The sequence below is a fragment of the Crinia signifera genome, chromosome 19 (genome assembly GCF_055691185.1).
Source record: "Crinia signifera chromosome 19, ASM5569118v1, whole genome shotgun sequence".
Lineage (NCBI taxonomy): Eukaryota > Metazoa > Chordata > Amphibia > Anura > Myobatrachidae > Crinia > Crinia signifera.
Genome location: NC_139226.1, coordinates 71,749,703 through 71,776,609, shown reverse-complemented (window position 1 = coordinate 71,776,609; position 26,907 = coordinate 71,749,703). Strand labels below are relative to the sequence as shown.

Sequence of the window (26,907 nt, the reverse complement as noted above, 5' to 3'; positions counted from 1 at the left end):
GCTTCTCACAACAGGGAGACCATACCTTCATCAGAAGGGAATGTAACAGACTCTTTACGCATTCTTATAAAAACACAATCCGCCTGAACCCTGTCTTCTTCAGACAGGTCCAAAGCCTGTTTCACAGCAAGGATTAAATCCTCAATGCCCAGGAAAGAAGCATCAGCCTCTTCCCTTTGCTCCCAACGTGAATCATCTTCACAAACACCGTCATCATCAGAATCCACAGATAACAGAGGAGGTGTAGCTGAAGGCCTTCTGGAAGAAGGTTTTGCATTCATCTTATGAACCCCTTGAGCAGTGTCCTGTATGACCTGCAGTAACATGGAGTCCCCTTGCGAATGAGCAATGGATCCCATAGCAGTCTGGGAGGATGAACTAGGGCCAGGAGACTTAATAAGGCTATCCTTTTGCCTATTAAGAGCCTCAGCTAAGGCATTCATAGACCTCCCCAACGCCACAGCCCACACAGGTTTTTGTTGCTCAGACCTCAGGGCTTGCGCACTAGTGGGCACCGCTTCATAAGCAGGGCACAAATCCCCTTGATCCATCTGTTCACATGTTAAATTTACACCACAAGATCTGCAGTCTAATAACATGGCCCGCACCTCCCCCCTCTCCGCAGCAGCATTATCACACGTGTCAGTCATATTTAACCCACGGTGCACAATGTCAGGCAAAGTACCAAGCAATGTAAATAGAGTACTTATCTGACTGCTTGTGGTAGGTGACTTCAGCGTCAGCGGGGTTGGCGCTTTCCAGGAGAAACGGTAATCTCTGTACCTTGGAGGATTCAGCCAGGCTTCAGCTCCACAGTGGAGAGAAAATGGCACCATTACACAGAGTAGTAATGGCGCCATTTTCTCTTCAGCAGGGTAGGAAAGCCAATTGGCGCCCTTGTCCCCCTTTAGTTGCTCCCACAATTGTTTCTCCTCACCTCCAGTGCCTCCCTTGTTCCTGGGAGCAATTGGAGTCGTCCAGCTGCTCTGGACACCTGTAATAGACTTCACTGCCCCAGAGGGATTACAGTCTATAAGCCCTCAAGATGGCGACCGCCATCGTGGGATGTCTGTCCCCCACGATCCCCTTCTAAGTAAGAAGCCGGTTTCTGACGCTCCCCGGGCCCAGGCAAACCTCTTCTTAAAAGAGGTTAAGCGCGGTGCCGGAGACACCGCCGCTTCTCTTTATATGAGATGCAGCTGCGTCCCACCGCACACAGAGCGCTGACAGGACACATTTCTCTCAGCCTCTGCTGCGCTCTCAGTGTGCGGCGCTTCTTAAAAGCAGCACACTGTAAAATAAAAACCTGCACTAGGTTAAGGTAATAAAATTCCTAACTATCTAGTAAAAATCCAAAGGAAAAATCGGCAGCTGCAGGAGCAGCCGAGCATAGCACCCACTCCTGTGGGCACCTAAAATGAACTGAAGCATGATGGGATGCGGAAGGGGAGGAGCCTGCAACCAGAGGAAAGATTTCAGCATAGGTGCCTGGCTCCTGCGGACCCTCCTACATCCCAAGGTGAAGCTGTGTCACCTGACTGGACAAAAGAGAAAAGTTATTTTAGATTTCAGCATCATCTGTAAGAAGATAATACTTAAATGGATGTATGCTCCACAGAATTGTCACCATCTGTTTTGGTCTGTGTGACTGAATGTATTTCTGCCATTTGTATTGGATGTAATCTCATCCATTGGTTTCCTGTATTCTACCGTTTTCAATATAAAAACAACTCTTACTCAAACACAAGGCCATTAACCGGCACTTTGTGCCGATAATCGGATGAAATCGGCCCAAAATCGTAGGTATGTGACATTTGATCCGATCCGATGCGCGGTCCCGTGCGCATCGGACCGGATCAGGGAGGTCGGACGGTCTGTACATACGATCACGTCCGACCTCCCTGTATGCATATGCCTGCCACCTGACAGGCATATGCATACAGACACGGCGGCCAGCGGCAGCAGTGGTGGGGGCGGGCAGCGGCGGTGGGGACGGGCGGCGTGTGCGGTGAGCGCAGTGTACTTAAACATAGCAGCAGCGGCGGGGACGGGACGCGCAGTGGCGGCTATTATATTTTTAAAATACTTGTCAAATGACCGGCCGCTCTCTGATTGGCCGGAGAGCTCTCAGCCAATCAGAGAGCGGCCGGTCATTTGACAAGTATTTTAAAAATATAATAGCCGCCACTGCGCGTCCCGTCCCCGCCGCTGCTATGTGTAAGTACACTGCGCTCACCGCAAACGCCGCCCGTCCCCGCCGCCGCTGGCCGCCCCCACTACCGCCGCTGGCCGCCCCGACCACCGCTGCCCGTCCCCACTACTGCCGCTGCCCGCCCCCACTACTGCTCACCGCCCTGCAGCTCCCCGGGTTTTTTTTTACAAGGGATAAATCGCATGCGATTTATCCCATGTAAAAATGGCACATCAAGTGCCAAATTGTATGTGAGCCTCCCGGGGAGCTGCCGGGCGGCTCGCAGGTAAATTGGGTCCGACTTGTCCCTAGGACAAGTCGGCCTAATGTATGGGGGCCTTTACTCTTTTCAACCCTATGATCCATACTCCCTATTTACGACTGCAGGACTTTCTACAGGATGTACCTACTCTGTTAAAAATGCCCTCCTACAGACAATAAAGAATCTCCTCTAAACTCCACAATTTCAAGCATTCCCCGAAAACAAACCTTTTCAGGCAGCTTATCAATTTCCACAACAGCCCACATAACCTATATAAAACTTTCCTATCCAATTACAGTCCAACATATACTTACATACAGTATTTTCTCTTTAGTCCTTCTCGTACTCCTGTCCCCATGTCAACATTACTGTAAGACCATCTCATTGAGCCCAAATATGTTACCGATCCTTGTCTTTCAATTCTTATATGCAGTGTTTTATTTAGGACAGGCATGGCCAAATGATGGCACTCCAGCTGTTGTGAAACTATAAGTCACATCATACCTTGCCACAGTTTTGCTATTATTGAATGCTAAAACAATGGCAAGGCATGCTGGGATGTGTAGCAACACAACAGCTAAAGGGCCACAGTTTGGCCATGGCTAATTTAGAGTGTTTAAGTGCAAGAGATAGTCAATGAGTGGGGATTACCCTTACTAATTTGCTTGAGAACCCGCAATCAGGCTAAAGTCCATGGAAAGAAAACACAAAATCTTGGTCAGTGTGCAGGGAAAAATACCCATAGATTGAGCAGTTTATGTGGTGTCAGTGGATTTCCGACCTTGAATCTTGACTTTTCAATTTGCAGTAGTAGCAGGCAATATTGCTTCCAATTAGTCACAGGGTAAACCCAGCAGCTAACGGAATAACCCCATTGTGTATTAAGTTAACCTCCTAGATAATCTAGTCTTACCAGTTTTAAAACAGTAGTGTTACCATGGAAACTTACATTGACAAAATCACCTCCTTGGATCATGAAATCTTTTATAACCCTGCAGAGAATAATACACAAAGAATGTATAAGTGCACAATAAAAAGTCAATAAATGAGAGGGTAAAAAAATCAGTTACATCACAGGTATAAAGCAAATAGCAACAATCCCTTTATATGAGTCATATCATTTCCATTGCATATATGTTATTGCATGAGATTCTTATTAACATACCGAGTCACAGAGCCATAACTAGATATTTTAGCGCACTTAGCTGGAGAGAATTTTAGAAAATACCACTGAGGTCAAAATGTTCTAGTGACACATGGCTCTGACACAGGAGGTTATTCAGACCTGATTGCAAAGCTGCTTTTTTAGCAAATGGACAAAACCATACAGCCCTGCAGGTGAGGCAAATGTAACATGTGCAAAGACAGCATTAGATTGGGTGAATTATTTTGTTCCTGTGCAGGGTAAATACTGGCAGCTTTATTCTTACACTGCAATTTATATTTCAGTTTGAACACACCCCACTCAAATCCAAAGCTGTGTACACATGGGGTGATGTGCTAGCCAATTTTGAGTAGATAGTCAAAATGGGAATGGGTCATTGGGTCGACAGAACTTATGTGGACAGTCACTAGATCGACACATGAAATAGAGCAACATGCGTTAGGTCGACATGGTCATTAGGTCAACACAAGTATTATGTCGACATGAGAAGGTTGACATGAGGTTTTTCATGTTTTTGGGTGTCTATGATGACTGAAGTCAACATGGACACAAGTATAAGTGTACTGCATCTGCTCACAAAGCTTCAGGCGCGCTGCCTCACTACGCTCTGCAAATTTTTATATTCTCACTCTATACCCACTTGGATAGTATGAAAAACCACCTTTTTAAAAAATAAAATAAAAAAAAGGAAAACCTCACGTCGACCTTTTTTAAGGCAACCTAATACTTGTATTGACCTACTAACCATGTCGACCTATTTCTTGTGTTGACATATATTGGTCAATCTAATGCTTGTAGACCCAATGACTGCAACACATCAAAATCGCCTAGCAATTTTAGCCAGAATCTCACCATATGTACACTGCAGTCAATTGCGATGTGCGGCATCGCTATTGCCTGGCCAAATAGACTGTGCAGGCAAGGCAATACTGACTAAGCGGCACACAGCGTATTTGGCTTATGGCCAAATCGGCCTAAACAAAATCACTCATGGGATTAACCAAAATTGGCTTAGTCAAAATTGCTTAGCCTGCTTGCCCTGTACATCCCTTAACTGTATTTGCACATTACATTTGTCACACCTGCAGTACAACATTATTTTTTTTTTTGCTAAAAAAAAAAGCTGATCAGGTCTGAATAAGCCCCATACGCCTACAGCTAAACTGCTACTATCATGGTTCATAGAGACATTATTGTTCAATAAAAATGAACCGTTTCACAACATGCTTTTTGTACGTCATTACTGGGAATCAAAATTGAATGTGCCAATTCCAGTCAAACTACACTTCTCTCCATTTGGTTGTGAAATTGCTTTGTCAAAAGACTAAGGGGTAGATATATTAAGCTCGGTGAAGTGATAAAGTGTCTGATTTTTATCACTGGCCAATCAGCTTCTACCTGTCATTTTTCAAACCAAGCCTGTAACTTCACAGGTAGGAGCGGATTGGCCGGTGATAAAAAACAGACTCTTTATCACTTCACCGAGCTTAATAAATCTGCCCCTCAAATCTACCAGACTTATATGAAACATTCTGTAATCATAAAACTACATACATCTTGGTTTTATTGTGCTATGTATGGCACAATTTGGACTCTGCAAAAGTCACGCTTTGTGATTTTTCTCAAAATTTGCTTCTCTAATCTATCACTTTATACAAATCCTACTGCTGCAAAAATTATTTAGAATCCATCTACTTGCTACATTTGGAATGACAGCTAAGCTGTGTTTTACATGTTGTGACAAATTAAAAAAAAGCCAAGACTTATTTGGACACCGCTTTCACTGGTCTTTAAATATCCTCAAGACATAACATGCTGCTGTCATGAAGTGTCCTTAACGCCACACATGGAGAATTATAATGGCAGAAACAAATATAATATAAAAATAATTAAAAGAGTGAGTACAAGGGCAAAAAGCAAACAGTTAAATAAGGAATCAATTAAATGAGTGTCTGTAATGAATACCACTTTTACACCAAAATCCCGGATCTGACCCAGTATTTGGAAAACCGTTCCAATCTGGGTTGGATCCAGGATTGCCCTGTTTGCACTGCGGAATATTCCCAGGGTGGCACGGTTTACATTGCACATGGGTGCAGGGGGCGGCGCTTGGAGAAGACATCATCTCCAAGCTCCGGGACTGCCAACCGTTGCGGCAGAACCACCACGCTGGGGGCAAGCCCAGCACCAAGGTAAGCTGCTGCGCTGCCCCCAGCCTCCGTGCACCCCCTAACCCCCATCTGCAAGGTGAATGGATGCCACACACAGGCATCCATTCCACCTCCTCCCTGCCTCCACTGCTGTCTGCACAGTACAGCAGACAACAGCGGAGGCTGTGTGCACCCCTGCCCAATCTGCATACTGATCGCAGGGCGCTGCGGTTGGAAGGTTGGGCTTGCCCGCTGGTGTAAACGGAGCCGGGTCAGATGACTTGGCATACCCGTTTACACTGCTCCATGTACACTAACGTAGACCCAGGTCAAAGAGGCAAAACTCCGGGGGGGGGGGGGGGGTATTACAGTGGCAGTCACTAAGTCAGAGTAGCTCAGTTTAAAATAGCGAAGGGTGACGACCAAGTGGGTCGAGGGCCCTGCTCAGAGTCTTGGGGACTGTTATTCAAATATAGTTTCTTCTATCGCTCAATAGTGACAGATCTAATTAAAGTTTTACTAGAACTTGAAAAAAAGGGCAGAATCGGTACTTGTGTATTATCACGGCGCCCCCTATTTCCATCGCAGGTCATTGTACAACCAAAAATCGCGTTGGATCGCATGCGACAGATTTTAAGTCGCACATGCACCCAAATGACAAATTCCTATGTTAAATGGCCCCCAGACCCGATTTTAGATTGTACACCCACCCTGATGGGTAATGACTATGTGAAATGGCCCCCCATTGTTAACGCCACCCCACTATCAACGCCAACCCGAAGCTTGGTGAGCCCGTGAGGGGAGGCGGTACGCGTCCTCTGACCTTTTCATACCCCCACTCGGCGTGGAGTTGATCTTATATAGTGTGGCGAGCGCAGCGAGCCACCGAGCCCCAAGCGTGGCGAGCCCCATGAGGGGACGCGTAATACTTGTGAATACTCTGCTCGCCACGCTTCGGGCTCGGTGGCTCGCTGCGCTCGCCACACTATATCAAATCAACTCCTCGCCGACGTGGATAGTAGGGGTATGAAAAGGTCGGAAGACGCGTACCACTGCGCTCGCCACACTTTGGGTTGGCATTGATAGTGGGGTGGCGTTAACAATGGGGGGGCATTTAACATACTTATTACCCATCAGGGTGGGGATACAATTAAAAATCGGGTCTGGCTGGGCATTTAACATTGAAATTGCGTTGCATGCCATTATAATGGCATGCGATGCGACGCGACGCAATATTAAAATTGTACACTCTGCCTGGGAAAAGCCTCAAATCGGTCCCATCGCATACCTTAATTAGTGGTATGCGATGCGATGGTTGCCGTGATAATACACAAGTACTGCAGAATCTAGCTATTAGTTTCTAGAGAAATAAAAGCTAGAATTTCATTGGTTGTTATTTGCAACAGCACCACTTTTTATTTTTAGAGTTGTAGTAAATCAAGCACTTACTACATCATTAAATACCCAAAATACACATTCCCTTCTCCCACATAGCCATGTTATCAAATTATGGTACACACAATTGCCCAAACAGCCCTCTCTATGCTCTCACTCCACCACTATCCTTTCATAACCTTTGGCCCTAAAGAGTTGTCCTACACTGTTAGAATTCCACTGACTATATTTGTTATTTGTTTATTTTCTTCTCAAATTAAAATTGCCCATCACGCATAGAATACATCAGAAAATGTGTGCAGTTGCATCAGCCAGATTTACTACAATGGAAAGCAAGGATTCATCTTCATGTGTATTGTTGCACCTCCCATTGTTTTCCATCTGCAGCTGCTATCAGTAGAACTGGTACTTACATTCATTCCATGCTGTGTGCTAAAAATCCACCTGAAACAGGCATCCCCCATTGCTGTCCAAACATCTCAAGTAAGCATGAAAGCGAACAGTGAATGCCAGCCAGTTCTCCATTTAATGCTCGCTGCAATTCGCTGCTGTATTTCAATGGGGTTTACACTGGGATTCGCCGAGAGTGTATTCAATGCTAGGATGGCGAATCTTTTTAAGGTGAACTGGAAAGTGATCTTTTAAAATAAAGGTGTTTTTTTTTTGGTGTCAGAAAATCAGATTTTTTTTTCTGTGAAGGGGCATGCTATTTTTATTCATGTGCTTGAAGTACATTAATATATAATTAATTATTATTTAAAAAAATATATATTTTTTTTTTACACTTTCACCAGCAGGGGGCCGGGAGCTGCTCATTAGATATTCATATATTCAGTTCACTCTGGTCCCGGCTTGTTACGAGTGGGACCAGAGGTGCGGCTCACTACCCCTGCCCCTCCCGGGGGGGGGGGGGGGGCCGCCTCTGCAGCCTGTGCCCCGGGAGCCATCCCCCACAAATTCTGGGGCAGGCAGGGAGGCTTACATCTCCCTAATTGCCTCAGTCCCCCTGCGGCATTTGCCAGCGAGCCCCTACTGCATTGAATAGGGTGACAGGGAGGGCTGGCAGCGAATGCTGCAGCCCTCCTGAACCCTGCGAATGTGCAGCGAATCCTAAACAGGATTCGCTGCACATGGAGAAGTATATCATTGAATATTCCCCTTTGAAGTAAAACCCCACCCAAATCTTATTCTCTCTGCACAAGTTATATCTGCCCCACCTGCAGTGCATATGGTTTTGTCCATTTTGTCCATTTTCCTTTGCGAGTGAACCAGAGTAAGGGTCAATTTGTGTAATGCAATTAATGTCACACGTGACAATGCTGTATATCCAATGTTCTATGTATGTCATACATACCTATGGAAAGTGCTGCCTTTGTACCCAATAGGAACGCCATCTTTCCTGCAAACCATCACAAAATGCTATGAAATAGTCATAACAATTAGTATAATTAAAGTATATTCTTTGTAAAATAAAAAAAATAAGGCATCCTGCATTTCAGTGAAAAAGTTAGCAAAACAATATCCAGATATTTTCATCTATGCTCTATGCACTACAAGTCAAGTTACGAGCACAGCACTTTTTTAAAGCAAGTTTTTCAGTTAAAATGTGTCTTATTTACAAAACGATGCATATAGCATGCACAAGCAGCTCATGCAGATTAAAATAATATACCTATACTCGTTGTGCGACCTTGGCTGTATCTACATATGAGAAAAAGAGACCTGGGGCAGAAAGACACAGACAGAGAGAGAGAGAGCTTGGGAAGACAGACAGAGAGAGAGATGCCTGGTGCAGACAGAGAGACCTGGGGCAGAGAGTGGGAGAGAGCTGGGGCAGACAGAGAGAGAGATAATTATTTATTGATATATAAATATATATGTTCCGGACGGCGGCACTCCACAATAAATCAGGCAAAAAGACAGCAGCAAGATGCCAACGTTTCAAATGTATTTCACATTTTTCGTCAAGGCAACAACATGTTTTACAGTTATTCACCAATTTATCCAAGTGCCCGTCATCACCAGAGAGTCCTCCCCGGGAGTCACCCGACCACGTCTGTGGCCACACCCGGAAGTCGTCACCATAGTGCACCCTTCACAACCATGTTAGCTATTGGCAAAGCACATAGGAACAGCATTGGAAGAAATGGAAAATGCATAATATACTGTACATGCAATACACGGCAAACTCAACATTACAAAAAACATATTTTCATTGAGCCCATGAGGACTCAATGTATCTAATAAATAAATCCATTTTGCATCTCTTTGCCATACAATTTTAGATCTATCTCAGTTCCTAGGAGGGATATGATTGATGATCAAGTGTCGCAGGGCAGTGGGGGAGTGTCCGGTCTCGTCATAATGCCTAGCAACCGGCTGTGTACTAGTGCCTGTCAATGCTGCAGCACGAATGGCCTGACGATGCTGGGCCGTCCGTGTTTTGAATTGACAATCGGTCTTACCGATATAATATTGACAGGGCCGAGCATTAAACATCCTTATTTGCCTAAGACATTTAAAATCCAACACAGGTTGTACATCGGTCTTTGCAGTTTATGCACTGATGTCAACCTGTTTTGGATTTTAAATGTCTTAGGCAAATAAGGATGTTTAATGCTCGGCCCTGTCAGCATGTAACCGCAAGTTACACACCCAACACATTTTACACAACCAAGTTTAGATGTGCTAAAAAAGATGTTGTTTTATTTTGCCCATTTTAGTGACATCTGAGTGAACTACATAATCACGTATATTCTTGCCACGGGAGTACCCAGACATGATCCTTTTCCTGTTAATAGCCGTCAGGCTAGGGTCAGATGTTACTATCGGCCAGTACTTAGAAACAGCTTTTTTTTGCAGCTTTGCTAGCTATATTATATCTAGTGGGCCAAATGATGGTATGAATATGGGCAAAATAAAAAGGAACATCTTTTTTAGCACATCTAAACTTGGTTGTGTAAAATGTGTTGGGTGTGTAACTTGCGGTTACATGCTATTGGAACAATGGGATATAAGTGGAGTCTACACAGCGCTTATAGATGACAGATATGACAAAAAATATGATAAGATATACACGTCACTTCCCTTATTTATCATTGAGGGTCTGATGGCGTGAATGATCCTAAAATTCTCAATGGGCCTCTTTGTAATTTTTGGATTGTATTTTTTATCTTCCATATGATTGGAGTGTTTTTATGAATAAAATCTTTTTGGACACCAATCTGAGTGTCGTAAAGAAACCTTGATGGGAGTTGCACCTCATTTTCCACAGTGAGTTGGGGTACGCTCCCCATGAAATATTCCCTTTGAAAGATACCTTTATATGAAATATCTGCCTTCCTCCTTTACTGTGAGTGGGGTACGATCTTCCATATTCTTAAAGATACCTTTATGTGTGGGTTCTGCACCTCACTAAAGTGAGTTTATTGGTACGATAACATTCTCTGCACTTGATGGTGGAAGGACATCTATCAAAACACCTGTTTTTCCCCTGAGAGTGAATCACATTGGGACTTTTTATTCTCCATATATGGTCATATGTATTCTGACAGAAAATACATTGTCTTTATTTCTCCCATGCCTCCCTATGTGAATATTCCCATGGGACACCATTGAGAATTTTAGGATCATTCACGCCATCAGACCCTCGATGATAAATAAGGGAAGTGACGTGTATATCTTATCATATTTTTTGTCATATCTGTCATCTATAAGCGCTGTGTAGACTCCACTTATATCCCATTGTTCCAATATTTGTATATGTGGGGAAGGTGATCCCCGATAAGTGTCAGAGTCAGACATAGCAGCTGCGCAAGGAGGAGTAGGAGTTGTGGCCCCTTTTTTCCATATATCTGCGGTTACATGCTGACAGGACCGAGCATTAAACATCCTTATTTGGAACTCCTAAACAATAAGGCGCAAGGTATACTCAATAATTTCTTTAGTTCTTTTTCTTCAAAGATGTCTCTGATGGTGTTTAGTAATTGTGTCCGTTTCTCCGTCAAAGGTAGGTGTCCGTGAGCAGAGAAGATAAAAATAAGAAAAAAACGTAAATTAAACCATGTGTGTGGTAATTTATTATATGTCTGTGAAGTCAACAGAAAAAGAATTTTCAGATGTTTTTTTCTCAATAAAGTGAAGATATATTAGGCGTACCAAACTCACGTTGGACAAGTTGGTACGAAGCATATAAAGGTATCTTTATCCTTTAGTGGCGATATCTGTGGTTGTTTCTTTAATGGGGAAGGTATTTTGCCAGTGTGCTCAAAAAGAGAAAAAGGTACAATACATGTGTGGATTCGTCTGGTGAAGAGAGTGATTATTACTCTATAAAAGGACCAGTAGTGGATGGCGTACCAGACTCACGTTTAGGCAAGTTGATACGAAACTCATCAAGGTATCTTTACGTGGTGGCAATCCCTTTCTTTTCCCAAAGTGTGAGAGATGTTTGTCCAGTGTACTCAAAGAAAGAGAAAAATACAATACATGTGTAGATCCTATGGGATGTGAGGGATTGTTTTGATTTGTGAGGAGCCAAAAAAAGGATAGGTGGCGTACCTCACTCACCAAAGTTGTGCAGAAATTACATATATCAAGGTGTCTTTAGTTTTACGGGCGTACCCTTACTCACGGAGTAAATTTGATGTTTACACTCAAAAAGGTTTCTTTAGAATGCCTCCGGTTCTTACGGATTTCTGTGGAGGTTCACCACTCAGGATTTGCTCGAAAAAAAGGGGGAATCAAATATACCATATATCAGAATTTTTCCTGTGAACAGTTTGGTTTAGAGGGTAAAGGTTCTATTACACCTAATTATGGTGTACCTTACCCTCAAATTAAATATTTCTTGTATAAGATTAATTGGTGGGCGTACCCCAACTCACACTTGTGTGTTCAGGTGTCCGCTCATCAAGGTTTCTTTTAATTAAAGAAACAACCACAGATATCGCCACTAAAGGATAAAGATACCTTTATATGCTTCGTACCAACTTGTCCAACGTGAGTTTGGTACGCCTAATATATCTTCACTTTATTGAGAAAAAAACATCTGAAAATTCTTTTTCTGTTGACTTCACAGACATATAATAAATTACCACACACATGGTTTAATTTACGTTTTTTTCTTATTTTTATCTTCTCTGCTCACGGACACCTACCTTTGACGGAGAAACGGACACAATTACTAAACACCATCAGAGACATCTTTGAAGAAAAAGAACTAAAGAAATTATTGAGTATACCTTGCGCCTTATTGTTTAGGAGTTCCAAATTGTTTTTTGTTGTTGTATAAGTGTAAGGTGTTGGTGACACTTTAGGAACTACAAAACTAGGGCTGCATTGCGCCATATAAGATCCTATAACCCCCATTTGCAAACATCCTTATTTGCCTAAGACATTTAAAATACAACACAGGTTGACATGTACATCGGTCTTTGCAGTTTATGCACTGATATGTCCCTGTGGGAAATATTATATCGGTAAGACCGATTGTCAGTTCAAAACACGGATTGCCCAGCATCGTCAGGCCATTCGTGCTGCAGCATTGATGATGCAAAATGGATTTATTTAGATACATTGAGTACTCGCGGGCTCAATGAAAATATGGGACTTAGTTGTTTTTTGTAGTTTTGAGTTTGTCATGTATATTATACATATTATGCATTTGCCATTTCTTCCAATGCTGTTCCTATGTGCTTTGCCAAAAGCTTACATGGTGCATTATGGTGACGACTACCTATGGTGATGGCGGGCACTTGAATAAATTGGTGAGTAACTGTAATACATGTTGTTGCCCTGATGTGAAATACATTTGAAACGTTGGCGTCTTGCTGCTGTCTTTTGCCTGATTTATTGCCGAATGTCGCCATCCGGAAAATATGGCATGTTCAAGACACGCTGTGTGAGGGCACCGGCCGTCGTTAAATTTGTAATCAGAGTGCCAGAGTTAATGTGAAATATATATATATATATATATATATATATAGTGTAAATAGATGGAGTCACTCACCAGTCTTGCAATCAAACAGGGGTTCTTTTAATCAGGCAGCATGGCAAACAGTGATGGGCATCGACGTTTCGGTCCGCCTCTGGGACCTTTTTCAAGATGACATGCTAGGGCTGGAGCCTCACTATTTATGCCATATGTGACCCGGAAGTGCTTACTATCGTGCAGTCATCCAATTAACTGCTAAGTTTTAAGCTTCCAATGAAATTTATGGTGTATATTTATCAGGAGTCTGATAGTAAAGTGCTAGTGCATATTATATTTCATTAAGGTGCTGTAGATCGTGTCCAGTGCAGTCGTTAAGTCCGTGGTCCGCATGCTTGGAACGCACGCTGCCGGACCCGGAAGTGATGATAAGGTCAGTGTGATTTCCTAGTGCCGGCTCACGTGACGCCGCGCACTAGCGTGATATGGTAGCTGGGATGTCTCCACACAGCTTGTTTAAAAATCCGTGACCCGCACGTGTGACCCGCACACGTCAGGCACGGAAGTTGCAGATGGCATTAATGTGATACATTCGCGCGGCGCTTAGCGCTGGCGTCATAGCTTGCTGTAGTGTCTATTTGACTGGGGTTGTTATGGTGACGCATCGCGTCTCTAATGTGACGGAGATATATCCATAATTTATGTGTAAGTGTAGTTAAAATATGTGAAAAAAATTACAAACATATTAAACGTATTAAAATAGTGAAAAAACGTGCATAAAAATAGGTGTTATTATCTAGACTCCTGAATGTTCATACACAATCATCTACTATAAACAGAAATGGCTATTTGTAAGCATGTCAAGGGTCACTAGCTGGCATAAATATTACATTCATATGCGCCATGTATGATTACTTTACATAATAAAGTGAACATAAAAAATATATAAAGGAAACTTATAAACGTGGTAACAAAAGGAAACTTAAACTACTACAAATATAAATATATTACAAAAGATAAAGAATGGAGCGTGTGAGGTATACACATACCTAGACATATAGGGGCATCGCTATTTATCTTCCTCTTACTTTTAGGGAGGGTTATCTAACATATGCGGTGCCCTTAATAAATTCTTTAGTATATTACTTATATAGACCACAGGTTGTATATTTATATAAGAAAAAGGAGTCCATGGGATTCCAAAAAATTTGAAAAAATTCCAGGACAAAATTTTTGGGAGGAGATTTTACCAAAAGTCCTCTCAGACTCTTGAGGGAGGGCGGTAACTTGTTGCAGGTTGTGTCAGTCTTCCAGAAATATAGAGTAATGTATCGACTCGTTCAAACCTCTAGGCCATATGGTATCCAACTTGTGGATCCACATCGCTTCCCGACGTAGGAGGGTTTTTGCTCTGTCACCCCCTCGATTTAGAGGTGGGATTCTGTCGATAATCATGCATCGGAGTGCAGATAGTGGATGTTTAACTTCCAAGAAGTGCTTGGCGACTGGCTTGTCGGTTGTGCCAGTGAGGAGTGCAGAGGTAATAGATGATCTGTGGTTGGCCATTCGTTGTTTAAATGTGCATGTTGTTTTGCCCACGTATATTAACGAACATGGGCATTTTAAAATGTACACCACAAAATCTGACGTGCATGTGAGCCTGTGCAGGATGTTGATTTTCCGCCCTGTGTAGGGATGGTGGAAGAATGCCCCCGGCGTCATACTTCTGCACGTTGTGCACCCTGTGCAGCGATGGCATCCCTTCTTAGGAGTGACTAACCATGTATCTTTGATGGACCTAGGTGTCATCTGTGGTCTCATCAACTGGTCTTTTAAGTTTTGCCCACGTCTGAAGCTGATTAACGGTTTGTTAGGTAGCCTATTCTTCAGTATAGGGTCACTTGCTACAATGTGCCAATGCTGCCTGATACTTTTTTGTATTAACCCACTTGCTGTGTTGTAAGTTGTCGGTATCACAAATAGGTTTTCTTTCTTGGTAGTTTTTCTGGTATTTTTGGATGCATGTATATTTCGGGCCTTGTGTAGGCATTTCTGTATAGTTGGCTTTTTATAGCCTCTCTCTTCGAAGCGGTGACACATTTCTTGCAATTGGGATTCCGCAATGTCTTCCTCTGAGTTATTCCGGAGAACTCTTAAAAATTGTGAAATTGGCAGGTTATTTTTAAGACCTGCTGGGTGAAAGCTTTCTGACCTCAACAGTGTGTTTCGGTCAGTGGGCTTTCGGTACAACCTGTGGCCATAGCCACCATCAGTCACATATACGGTCACATCCAAGAATTCTATGGATTCACTCTGAACATTAGTAGTGAATCTAATTGGCGATTCAAGGGAATTCAGCACTGTGAACATGTGCAACAACTGTTCATGTGAATCTTTCCATATTAGGAACACGTCGTCGATGAAGCGGTGGTAAACCGCTAGTCTATCCCCAAACTGCGGGGCTATGTGGGTCCTCTCGTATGCGTCCATAAATAGGTTCGCATACGAGGGAGCGATGTTACTTCCCATAGCAGTCCCCGCAGTCTGGAGATAAAAATTACCATCGTACTTAAAATAATTACACGTCAATGTAAGTTCAAGCAATGATACTAAAAACTCTATGGGGGGAGTTTTCTGACCACTCGCAGTGAGTGCCCTTCTCACTGTGTCAAGCCCTAAGTTGTGCGGGATTACAGTGTACAGTGAGGACACGTCCATTGTGACTAGGAGGTGCCCCTCACTGTACACCACCCGCTTGAGTTTTTCCAAAAAGTCGGTGGTATCTCTGATATAGCTATCCGTACCCTGTACCAGGGGCTGTAGGAAGCTATCTAGGTACACAGCAATGTTAGAAAAGAGTGAGTGCCTGGCGGATATAATTGGCCGCCCAGGCGGACTCACTAGGGTTTTATGTATTTTCGGTGTCAAATACAATATAGGGCATATCGGATGGTCAATTATTAAAAACTGAGCAACATCCTGATCTATCCAGTGATTGTTTAGTGCCTCCGTTATCAGTGACTTAGTTTTATTTGCAAAAGCATTGGTTGGATCGCTCTGTAAGATTTTATAGGTGTTTAAATCTTGTAATTGACGCAGGGCTTCTGAGTGGTAGTCTGTGGTGTTCATTACCACCACAGCTCCCCCTTTGTCTGCCGGCCTTATAGTTATTTGATTGTTTGCTTTAAGGTCTCGAAGGGCCTGTCTCTCAGCCGGTAGCAGATTATGTCTGGCATGTTGTGGGGGCAGTGGTGTGGCAGTCACATTACTTGGAATATCCCGTTCTAACAACATGTTAAATGTTTTGATGCTTGAATTAAATGATTGGGGGTCATAAGTGCTTTTTCTCTTGAATTGGGGTCTATTCACCTGATCAGTTGCGCTGCTAAACTTCTCAGTTAGGCGCAATTTTCTGGACATTTTATATTTGTCTATAGTCCACTGGAAGTGGTTAAAAGGGACTGTTGGTATAAATGATAGGCCCCTAGCCAACAAATTAGTTTCTGGGGTAGTCAATATTTGTGATGATAAATTGATTACCGAGTTTTGCCCGACCTTGGTCCCCTTCTCTTGTCGGTTTTTGTAGCGGCCCCTCCTCGGGTGGGGCCGCCTTCGCCTAAAGGGGGAGTGTTAAGCTGTGATCTGGTAAATGTTCGCTGCAAAGGAGGACGTTCTTTAATCCGTCCTGGGTGTTCTGCTTCTGAGGAGGATGCAGATGTACCACTATCAAAATTGTAGCTATATGTTTTTTGTTGCTGTCTAAATGGTCTGGCTCTAAAGGGGGTAGTATCTGAGCCAACTAACCATCCGTAGACACGGTGTTCCTGGTAATCCTTTTTTACCTTTTCTAGCTTAGTTCTTTTAAATGATATAAGGTCCTTGCGGTAACGATCAATCTGATCTTTCAGTTTGTCCAACCAAGGTTCAGTAGTATCTGTTTGTAATTGCTGAACGGCCGTGGATCTCAGGGTGGACAGTTCTAATCTTATTCTTTTAAGTTCGGCTCCTACTTCCTCGACCACTAATAAAAGCAGGTCGAAGGAGCACTTATTGAGGACCGAACACCATCGGCTGCAAAAAGTCGGGTTATTCCTCCCGATGGTAGGAATATTTTTTAAACGAAAACCCCTAGGGATCTGTTTTTTTCGGTGGTAATCTGATAGGAACTGTCCATGTAATATGAGATCCACTTCCTTCTTTTCTAGCTGTAACAGCTTATGATATAAATCAATTGTGTTATCAGCAGGCAAGGATCCAAATTCATTGGTATCAAATAGCACTCTATCCACATCCTCATCAGTCAATGCTAATAGATCATATTCGGCTTTATGCAATAATTCGGAGCTAACTAAATTTTCCATTGAAGGATAATTGTTAGATCATACACTCTCATAAACATAGAGGAAATTTCATATAAGAAAACCGCATAAAGCAATCAAAACGAAACACAAGTATTTACAAATGAGACTCAAGGGTGGGCATACCTCAGTATAAATGTGACCTGATGGTGGCTATAAAGATATATATCCAGTGATGGAATATCATCACACGCTTTTGGGTGATAACAAAAAATTTAAGTCGTGACAATTATGATAATAGTGTCCAGGGTTCTTTGCTGGTTGCTATACAGCGTTATCATCATTGGTAGACATGAATGAGACAATGAGGCGGAGTAGTCCATGCACTTCAATGAATAAAGATCAGTAAGGCTAATGAATAGCATCTGTCCATATATGGTACTTGCTTATGGGTGCCTAGTATTTTGCAGAATTGGGGAGTCAGTCCTCAATCCTTATGTACATAGTCCATATTACTGGCACTCACATTTAGGTGTTAAATTGCTGGGGTGACATTCCAAATGTAGTGAGACTTGCTGGAAGGTCGCTACTGCATGCAGTGTAAATAGATGGAGTCACTCACCAGTCTTGCAATCAAACAGGGGTTCTTTTAATCAGGCAGCATGGCAAACAGTGATGGGCATCGACGTTTCGGTCCGCCTCTGGGACCTTTTTCAAGATGACATGCTAGGGCTGGAGCCTCACTATTTATGCCATATGTGACCCGGAAGTGCTTACTATCGTGCAGTCATCCAATTAACTGCTAAGTTTTAAGCTTCCAATGAAATTTATGGTGTATATTTATCAGGAGTCTGATAGTAAAGTGCTAGTGCATATTATATTTCATTAAGGTGCTGTAGATCGTGTCCAGTGCAGTCGTTAAGTCCGTGGTCCGCATGCTTGGAACGCACGCTGCCGGACCCGGAAGTGATGATAAGGTCAGTGTGATTTCCTAGTGCCGGCTCACGTGACGCCGCGCACTAGCGTGATATGGTAGCTGGGATGTCTCCACACAGCTTGTTTAAAAATCCGTGACCCGCACGTGTGACCCGCACACGTCAGGCACGGAAGTTGCAGACGGCATTAATGTGATACATTCGCGCGGCGCTTAGCGCTGGCGTCATAGCTTGCTGTAGTGTCTATTTGACTGGGGTTGTTATGGTGACGCATCGCATCTCTAATGTGACGGAGATATATCCATAATTTATGTGTAAGTGTAGTTAAAATATGTGAAAAAAATTACAAACATATTAAACGTATTAAAATAGTGAAAAAACGTGCATAAAAATAGGTGTTATTATCTAATTTATTAAGGGCACCGCACATGTTAGATAACCCTCCCTAAAAGTAAGAGGAAGATAAATAGCGATGCACCTATATGTCTAGGTATGTGTATACCTCACACGCTCCATTCTTTATCTTTTGTAATATATTTATATTTGTAGTAGTTTAAGTTTCCTTTTGTTACCACGTTTATAAGTTTCCTTTATATATTTTTTATGTTCACTTTATTATGTAAAGTAATCATACATGGCGCATATGAATGTAATATTTATGCCAGCTAGTGAGCCTTGACATGCTTACAAATAGCCATTTCTGTTTATAGTAGATGATTGTGTATGAACATTCAGGAGTCTAGATAATAACACCTATTTTTATGCACGTTTTTTCACTATTTTAATACGTTTAATATGTTTGTAATTTTTTTCACATATTTTAACTACACTTACACATAAATTATGGATATATCTCCGTCACATTAGAGACGCGATGCGTCACCATAACAACCCCAGTCAAATAGACACTACAGCAAGCTATGACGCCAGCGCTAAGCGCCGCGCGAATGTATCACATTAATGCCGTCTGCAACTTCCGTGCCTGACGTGTGCGGGTCACACGTGCGGGTCACGGATTTTTAAACAAGCTGTGTGGAGACATCCCAGCTACCATATCACGCTAGTGCGCGGCGTCACGTGAGCCGGCACTAGGAAATCACACTGACCTTATCATCACTTCCGGGTCCGGCAGCGTGCGTTCCAAGCATGCGGACCACGGACTTAACGACTGCACTGGACACGATCTACAGCACCTTAATGAAATATAATATGCACTAGCACTTTACTATCAGACTCCTGATAAATATACACCATAAATTTCATTGGAAGCTTAAAACTTAGCAGTTAATTGGATGACTGCACGATAGTAAGCACTTCCGGGTCACATATGGCATAAATAGTGAGGCTCCAGCCCTAGCATGTCATCTTGAAAAAGGTCCCAGAGGCGGACCGAAACGTCGATGCCCATCACTGTTTGCCATGCTGCCTGATTAAAAGAACCCCTGTTTGATTGCAAGACTGGTGAGTGACTCCATCTATTTACACTGCATGCAGTAGCGACCTTCCAGCAAGTCTCACTACATTTGGAATGTCACCCCAGCAATTTAACACCTAAATGTGAGTGCCAGTAATATGGACTATGTACATAAGGATTGAGGACTGACTCCCCAATTCTGCAAAATACTAGGCACCCATAAACAAGTACCATATATGGACAGATGCTATTCATTAGCCTTACTGATCTTTATTCATTGAAGTGCATGGACTACTCCGCCTCATTGTCTCATTCATGTCTACCAATGATGATAACGCTGTATAGCAACCAGCAAAGAACCCTGGACACTATTATCATAATTGTCACGACTTAAATTTTTTGTTATCACCCAAAAGCGTGTGATGATATTCCATCACTGGATATATATCTTTTTAGCCACCATCAGGTCACATTTATACTGAGGTATGCCCACCCTTGAGTCTCATTTGTAAATACTTGTGTTTCGTTTTGATTGCTTTATGCGGTTTTCTTATATGAAATTTCCTCTATGTTTATGAGAGTGTATGATCTAACAATTATCCTTCAATGGAAAATTTAGTTAGCTCCGAATTATTGCATAAAGCCGAATATGATCTATTAGCATTGACTGATGAGGATGTGGATAGAGTGCTATTTGATACCAATGAATTTGGATCCTTGCCTGCTGATAACACAATTGATTTATATCATAAGCTGTTACAGCTAGAAAAGAAGGAAGTGGATCTCATATTACATGGACAGTTCCTATCAGATTACCACCGAAAAAAACAGATCCCTAGGGGTTTTCGTTTAAAAAATATTCCTACCATCGGGAGGAATAACCCGACTTTTTGCAGCCGATGGTGTTCGGTCCTCAATAAGTGCTCCTTCGACCTGCTTTTATTAGTGGTCGAGGAAGTAGGAGCCGAACTTAAAAGAATAAGATTAGAACTGTCCACCCTGAGATCCACGGCCGTTCAGCAATTACAAACAGATACTACTGAACCTTGGTTGGACAAACTGAAAGATCAGATTGATCGTTACCGCAAGGACCTTATATCATTTAAAAGAACTAAGCTAGAAAAGGTAAAAAAGGATTACCAGGAACACCGTGTCTACGGATGGTTAGTTGGCTCAGATACTACCCCCTTTAGAGCCAGACCATTTAGACAGCAACAAAAAACATATAGCTACAATTTTGATAGTGGTACATCTGCATCCTCCTCAGAAGCAGAACACCCAGGACGGATTAAAGAACGTCCTCCTTTGCAGCGAACATTTACCAGATCACAGCTTAACACTCCCCCTTTAGGCGAAGGCGGCCCCACCCGAGGAGGGGCCGCTACAAAAACCGACAAGAGAAGGGGACCAAGGTCGGGCAAAACTCGGTAATCAATTTATCATCACAAATATTGACTACCCCAGAAACTAATTTGTTGGCTAGGGGCCTATCATTTATACCAACAGTCCCTTTTAACCACTTCCAGTGGACTATAGACAAATATAAAATGTCCAGAAAATTGCGCCTAACTGAGAAGTTTAGCAGCGCAACTGATCAGGTGAATAGACCCCAATTCAAGAGAAAAAGCACTTATGACCCCCAATCATTTAATTCAAGCATCAAAACATTTAACATGTTGTTAGAACGGGATATTCCAAGTAATGTGACTGCCACACCACTGCCCCCACAACATGCCAGACATAATCTGCTACCGGCTGAGAGACAGGCCCTTCGAGACCTTAAAGCAAACAATCAAATAACTATAAGGCCGGCAGACAAAGGGGGAGCTGTGGTGGTAATGAACACCACAGACTACCACTCAGAAGCCCTGCGTCAATTACAAGATTTAAACACCTATAAAATCTTACAGAGCGATCCAACCAATGCTTTTGCAAATAAAACTAAGTCACTGATAACGGAGGCACTAAACAATCACTGGATAGATCAGGATGTTGCTCAGTTTTTAATAATTGACCATCCGATATGCCCTATATTGTATTTGACACCGAAAATACATAAAACCCTAGTGAGTCCGCCTGGGCGGCCAATTATATCCGCCAGGCACTCACTCTTTTCTAACATTGCTGTGTACCTAGATAGCTTCCTACAGCCCCTGGTACAGGGTACGGATAGCTATATCAGAGATACCACCGACTTTTTGGAAAAACTCAAGCGGGTGGTGTACAGTGAGGGGCACCTCCTAGTCACAATGGACGTGTCCTCACTGTACACTGTAATCCTGCACAACTTAGGGCTTGACACAGTGAGAAGGGCACTCACTGCGAGTGGTCAGAAAACTCCCCCCATAGAGTTTTTAGTATCATTGCTTGAACTTACATTGACGTGTAATTATTTTAAGTACGATGGTAATTTTTATCTCCAGACTGCGGGGACTGCTATGGGAAGTAACATCGCTCCCTCGTATGCGAACCTATTTATGGACGCATACGAGAGGACCCACATAGCCCCGCAGTTTGGGGATAGACTAGCGGTTTACCACCGCTTCATCGACGACGTGTTCCTAATATGGAAAGATTCACATGAACAGTTGTTGCACATGTTCACAGTGCTGAATTCCCTTGAATCGCCAATTAGATTCACTACTAATGTTCAGAGTGAATCCATAGAATTCTTGGATGTGACCGTATATGTGACTGATGGTGGCTATGGCCACAGGTTGTACCGAAAGCCCACTGACCGAAACACACTGTTGAGGTCAGAAAGCTTTCACCCAGCTTCACAATTTTTAAGAGTTCTCCGGAATAACTCAGAGGAAGACATTGCGGAATCCCAATTGCACGAAATGTGTCACCGCTTTGAAGAGAAAGGCTATAAAAAGCCAACTATACAGAAATGCCTACACAAGGCCCGAAATATACATGCATCCAAAAATACCAGAAAAACTACCAAGAAAGAAAACCTATTTGTGATACCGACAACTTACAACACAGCAAGTGGGTTAATACAAAAAAGTATCAGGCAGCATTGGCACATTGTAGCAAGTGACCCTATACTGAAGAATAGGCTACCTAACAAACCGTTAATCAGCTTCAGACGTGGGCAAAACTTAAAAGACCAGTTGATGAGACCACAGATGACACCTAGGTCCATCAAAGATACATGGTTAGTCACTCCTAAGAAGGGATGCCATCGCTGCACAGGGTGCACAACGTGCAGAATTATGACGCCGGGGGCATTCTTCCACCATCCCTACACAGGGCGGAAAATCAACATCCTGCACAGGCTCACATGCACGTCAGATTTTGTGGTGTACATTTTAAAATGCCCATGTTCGTTAATATACGTGGGCAAAACAACATGCACATTTAAACAACGAATGGCCAACCACAGATCATCTATTACCTCTGCACTCCTCACTGGCACAACCGACAAGCCAGTCGCCACTATCTGCACTCCGATGCATGATTATCGACAGAATCCCACCTCTAAATCGAGGGGGTGACAGAGCAAAAACCCTCCTACGTCGGGAAGCGATGTGGATCCACAAGTTGGATACCATATGGCCTAGAGGTTTGAACGAGTCGATACATTACTCTATATTTCTGGAAGAATGACACAACCTGCAACAAGTTACCGCCCTCCCTCAAGAGTCTGAGAGGACTTTTGGTAAAATCTCCTCCCAAAAATTTTGTCCTGGAATTTTTTCAAATTTTTTGGAATCCCATGGACTCCTTTTTCTTATATAAATATACAACCTGTGGTCTATATAAGTAATATACTAAAGAATTTATTAAGGGCACCGCATATGTTAGATAACCCTCCCTAAAAGTAAGAGGAAGATAAATAGCGATGCACCTATATGTCTAGGTATGTGTATACCTCACACGCTCCATTCTTTATCTTTTGTAATATATTTATATTTGTAGTAGTTTAAGTTTCCTTTTGTTACCACGTTTATAAGTTTCCTTTATATATTTTTTATGTTCACTTTATTATGTAAAGTAATCATACATGGCGCATATGAATGTAATATTTATGCCAGCTAGTGACCCTTGACATGCTTACAAATAGCCATTTCTGTTTATAGTAGATGATTGTGTATGAACATTCAGGAGTCTAGATAATAACACCTATTTTTATGCACGTTTTTTCACTATTTTAATACGTTTAATATGTTTGTAATTTTTTTCACATATTTTAACTACACTTACACATAAATTATGGATATATCTCCGTCACATTAGAGACGCGATGCGTCACCATAACAACCCCAGTCAAATAGACACTACAGCAAGCTATGACGCCAGCGCTAAGCGCCGCGCGAATGTATCACATTAATGCCATCTGCAACTTCCGTGCCTGACGTGTGCGGGTCACACGTGCGGGTCACGGATTTTTAAACAAGCTGTGTGGAGACATCCCAGCTACCATATCACGCTAGTGCGCGGCGTCACGTGAGCCGGCACTAGGAAATCACACTGACCTTATCATCACTTCCGGGTCCGGCAGCGTGCGTTCCAAGCATGCGGACCACGGACTTAACGACTGCACTGGACACGATCTACAGCACCTTAATGAAATATAATATGCACTAGCACTTTACTATCAGACTCCTGATAAATATACACCATAAATTTCATTGGAAGCTTAAAACTTAGCAGTTAATTGGATGACTGCACGATAGTAAGCACTTCCGGGTCACATATGGCATAAATAGTGAGGCTCCAGCCCTAGCATGTCATCTTGAAAAAGGTCCCAGAGGCGGACCGAAACGTCGATGCCCATCACTGTTTGCCATGCTGCCTGATTAAAAGAACCCCTGTTTGATTGCAAGACTGGTGAGTGACTCCATCTATTTACACTGCATGCAGTAGCGACCTTCCAGCAAGTCTCACTACATTTGGAATGTCACCCCAGCAATTTAACACCTAAATGTGAGTGCCAGTAATATGGACTATATATATATATATATATATATATATATATATATATATATATATAGCGAAACTCACGGTATACCTGATGAAAATGCCAAATTAAAGGCATTGAAACATTGTAAATCAGTTCTCTGACTACGTGAGTTTCATTTACAAAGACGCTGTGAGTGCAGCACTTCCCCCCGCAACGCTGTTTATACACTTGTGTAACAAGTGTTTGGTTCTGACACCCGGCGCATTACAGGACGCAGAAGGAGAGCCGGTACCTATGGACTTATATATATATGTGCATTGTGTTTATATGTGATCCTTAGTTTAGCTAACAGGGTTTGCTTCGGTCTGTCCAAATATTTTATGGTTGCCAGCCACCAGCACTGGTTTTGTCCATAAATTATTGACCATAAATAAATTTAAATTGGACCAGGACCACCAACCCGTGGCACCCCTTCAAGTATCCCGAGGCACCCAAGAGAGCCACTGCACACATTTTGGGAACCATTGGTATATTGCTTTTAACTAAACAGCATGCAGCACCACTATACCTTCAAATCATTGACTAAGATAATAATAATGTGGGATTACACGGGAATAGTAATCCGTGTAAAGCAGTGCAAAATCGCAAAGCATAACACTGAAACCACTAATAAGGCATCAAATAACTCCTACTTTACAATTTAATTTAATATAATTTAAAGGCTGCAATGTAATAGCAAGCTTTTCAATCACTGAACCACTGGATCCACTAAACCACTTCAGTTTATACACATAGAGGATCAAATAAAATTGATCTGGTCGCTTTGTCATCAATGAAGACCTCACACATCAGCTAATTAATGTCCTAAAGCAGATACAGTAGTTTTCCCATTAAGATAAATTAAATCATGGACATAAACAATAGTTTTTGCCTGTTTTCCAGTGTTTGGGAGAAAATGGTAGATTTTCATTTGCTCTCATCTATTACCAGAACTTCAAACCAAACTTTGCAAGATAATTGTATAGCATATGCCTAGAAAACAAATTGGTGAACCAGATTATCATGGGCTGGAACCGCAGCCGCCGCTGTTATTCATGTTCTGTGTGGGTTTAGTACTTACCGGATCAGCGCTCCAGGCTTTGGCTGATCCACCTTGCTTTGTTTCCATGCATGCCTTAGTCTGCATTGGGGGTGGCTACTTCTAAGCTACTTGGTATTTAGTCATGCTCTAAGTACTCAACCCTGCCGGGTATGTTGCTATTACTATATGATACTCCTGTGATATTCCTTGTTCCTAGTGATTTCTACTGTCCCAGAGATTCTCCAGAGATTCCTAGCAAACTCCTGTCTGAGATTATTCCAGAGTCCAGTGGATCTAGGACCTCAGTGCAGCAGCTGTGTCCTAGATTGCTCCAGCCTGTGTCTGAGTATTCCATTAAACATACCTGCCATGTATCCTGTGAGATCCTGCCTGTGTCAGAGAACCATTGCATCCAGTTTATGAGATATTTTCTGTGTCCAGCTTCTGTCCGGAGGTGTCAAGTACCAGTGGCTTCCCAACACATTGTGAAGGAAGTTGCACCTTTCATTACAATCTGCCATTGGTATTCTCAGTGCCAGCTGGAGCCAAAGCGATGGTTCCGCATTATAGTGGTTAGGCCGCAAATCCTAATGTTGTCTAGCCAGTTTATCCTCTTACTTGTACCCTGACTTGGTTGGGACTTTGTGTCACTGCAAAAGACCAGGTGGCATCTGAGTACGGGCTGGAGCTAGTCTGCCCTGGGAAGGCGGCTATTAGCCGCGAAGTCTAATACCTCTGCAGGCTCCAGCCGACTCAGGTTATAGTAATAGAGGCAGGCTCAGTTGCTGCTGTGGATTCACCACCTCTGCCACAGAAGCACAATTCAGGCTGTAATCAACACCTTGCAGCCCTGCCAGTCAGAGTGAGGAAGAACTCCAAGTTCACTCCAGATTATCATAACACAGATAATAGATTTGTGAGCTAGTAAATCCATAATTAATCATTAAATGGGTGATCACTAAGGGGGTCATTCTGGTTTGCTCAGTAAGCTGCGAAGCTCGCAGTTTACCAATCGCCTGAGATGCCACCCCGCCGAATACCTGCTTTTAACATGCGAGGAAATGTGTAAAGGTGCCCATACACGCGCCGATTTTCCCGGTGCGATGCTATGCAATGAGATGCGCGCTCCCGCAGCATCTCATCGCACGGTACAAAAAGTATGCGCTGCACAT

General features: G+C 42.8%; 1 protein-coding gene across 2 annotated transcripts in view; it reads right to left on the bottom strand.

Moving 5' to 3' along the window:
• PPIH (peptidylprolyl isomerase H) overlaps positions 1–26,907 on the bottom strand; it is a 147,435-nt gene that overhangs the window by 99,057 nt on the left and 21,471 nt on the right. For both annotated transcript variants that reach the window (XM_083162775.1, XM_083162776.1), the window contains exons 4-5: positions 8,518–8,562; positions 3,403–3,445 (exon numbers count right to left, since the gene is read on the bottom strand). In XM_083162775.1, coding sequence (XP_083018901.1) covers positions 3,403–3,445; positions 8,518–8,562 — 88 coding nt within the window. The remainder of the gene's footprint in view (positions 1–3,402; positions 3,446–8,517; positions 8,563–26,907) is intronic.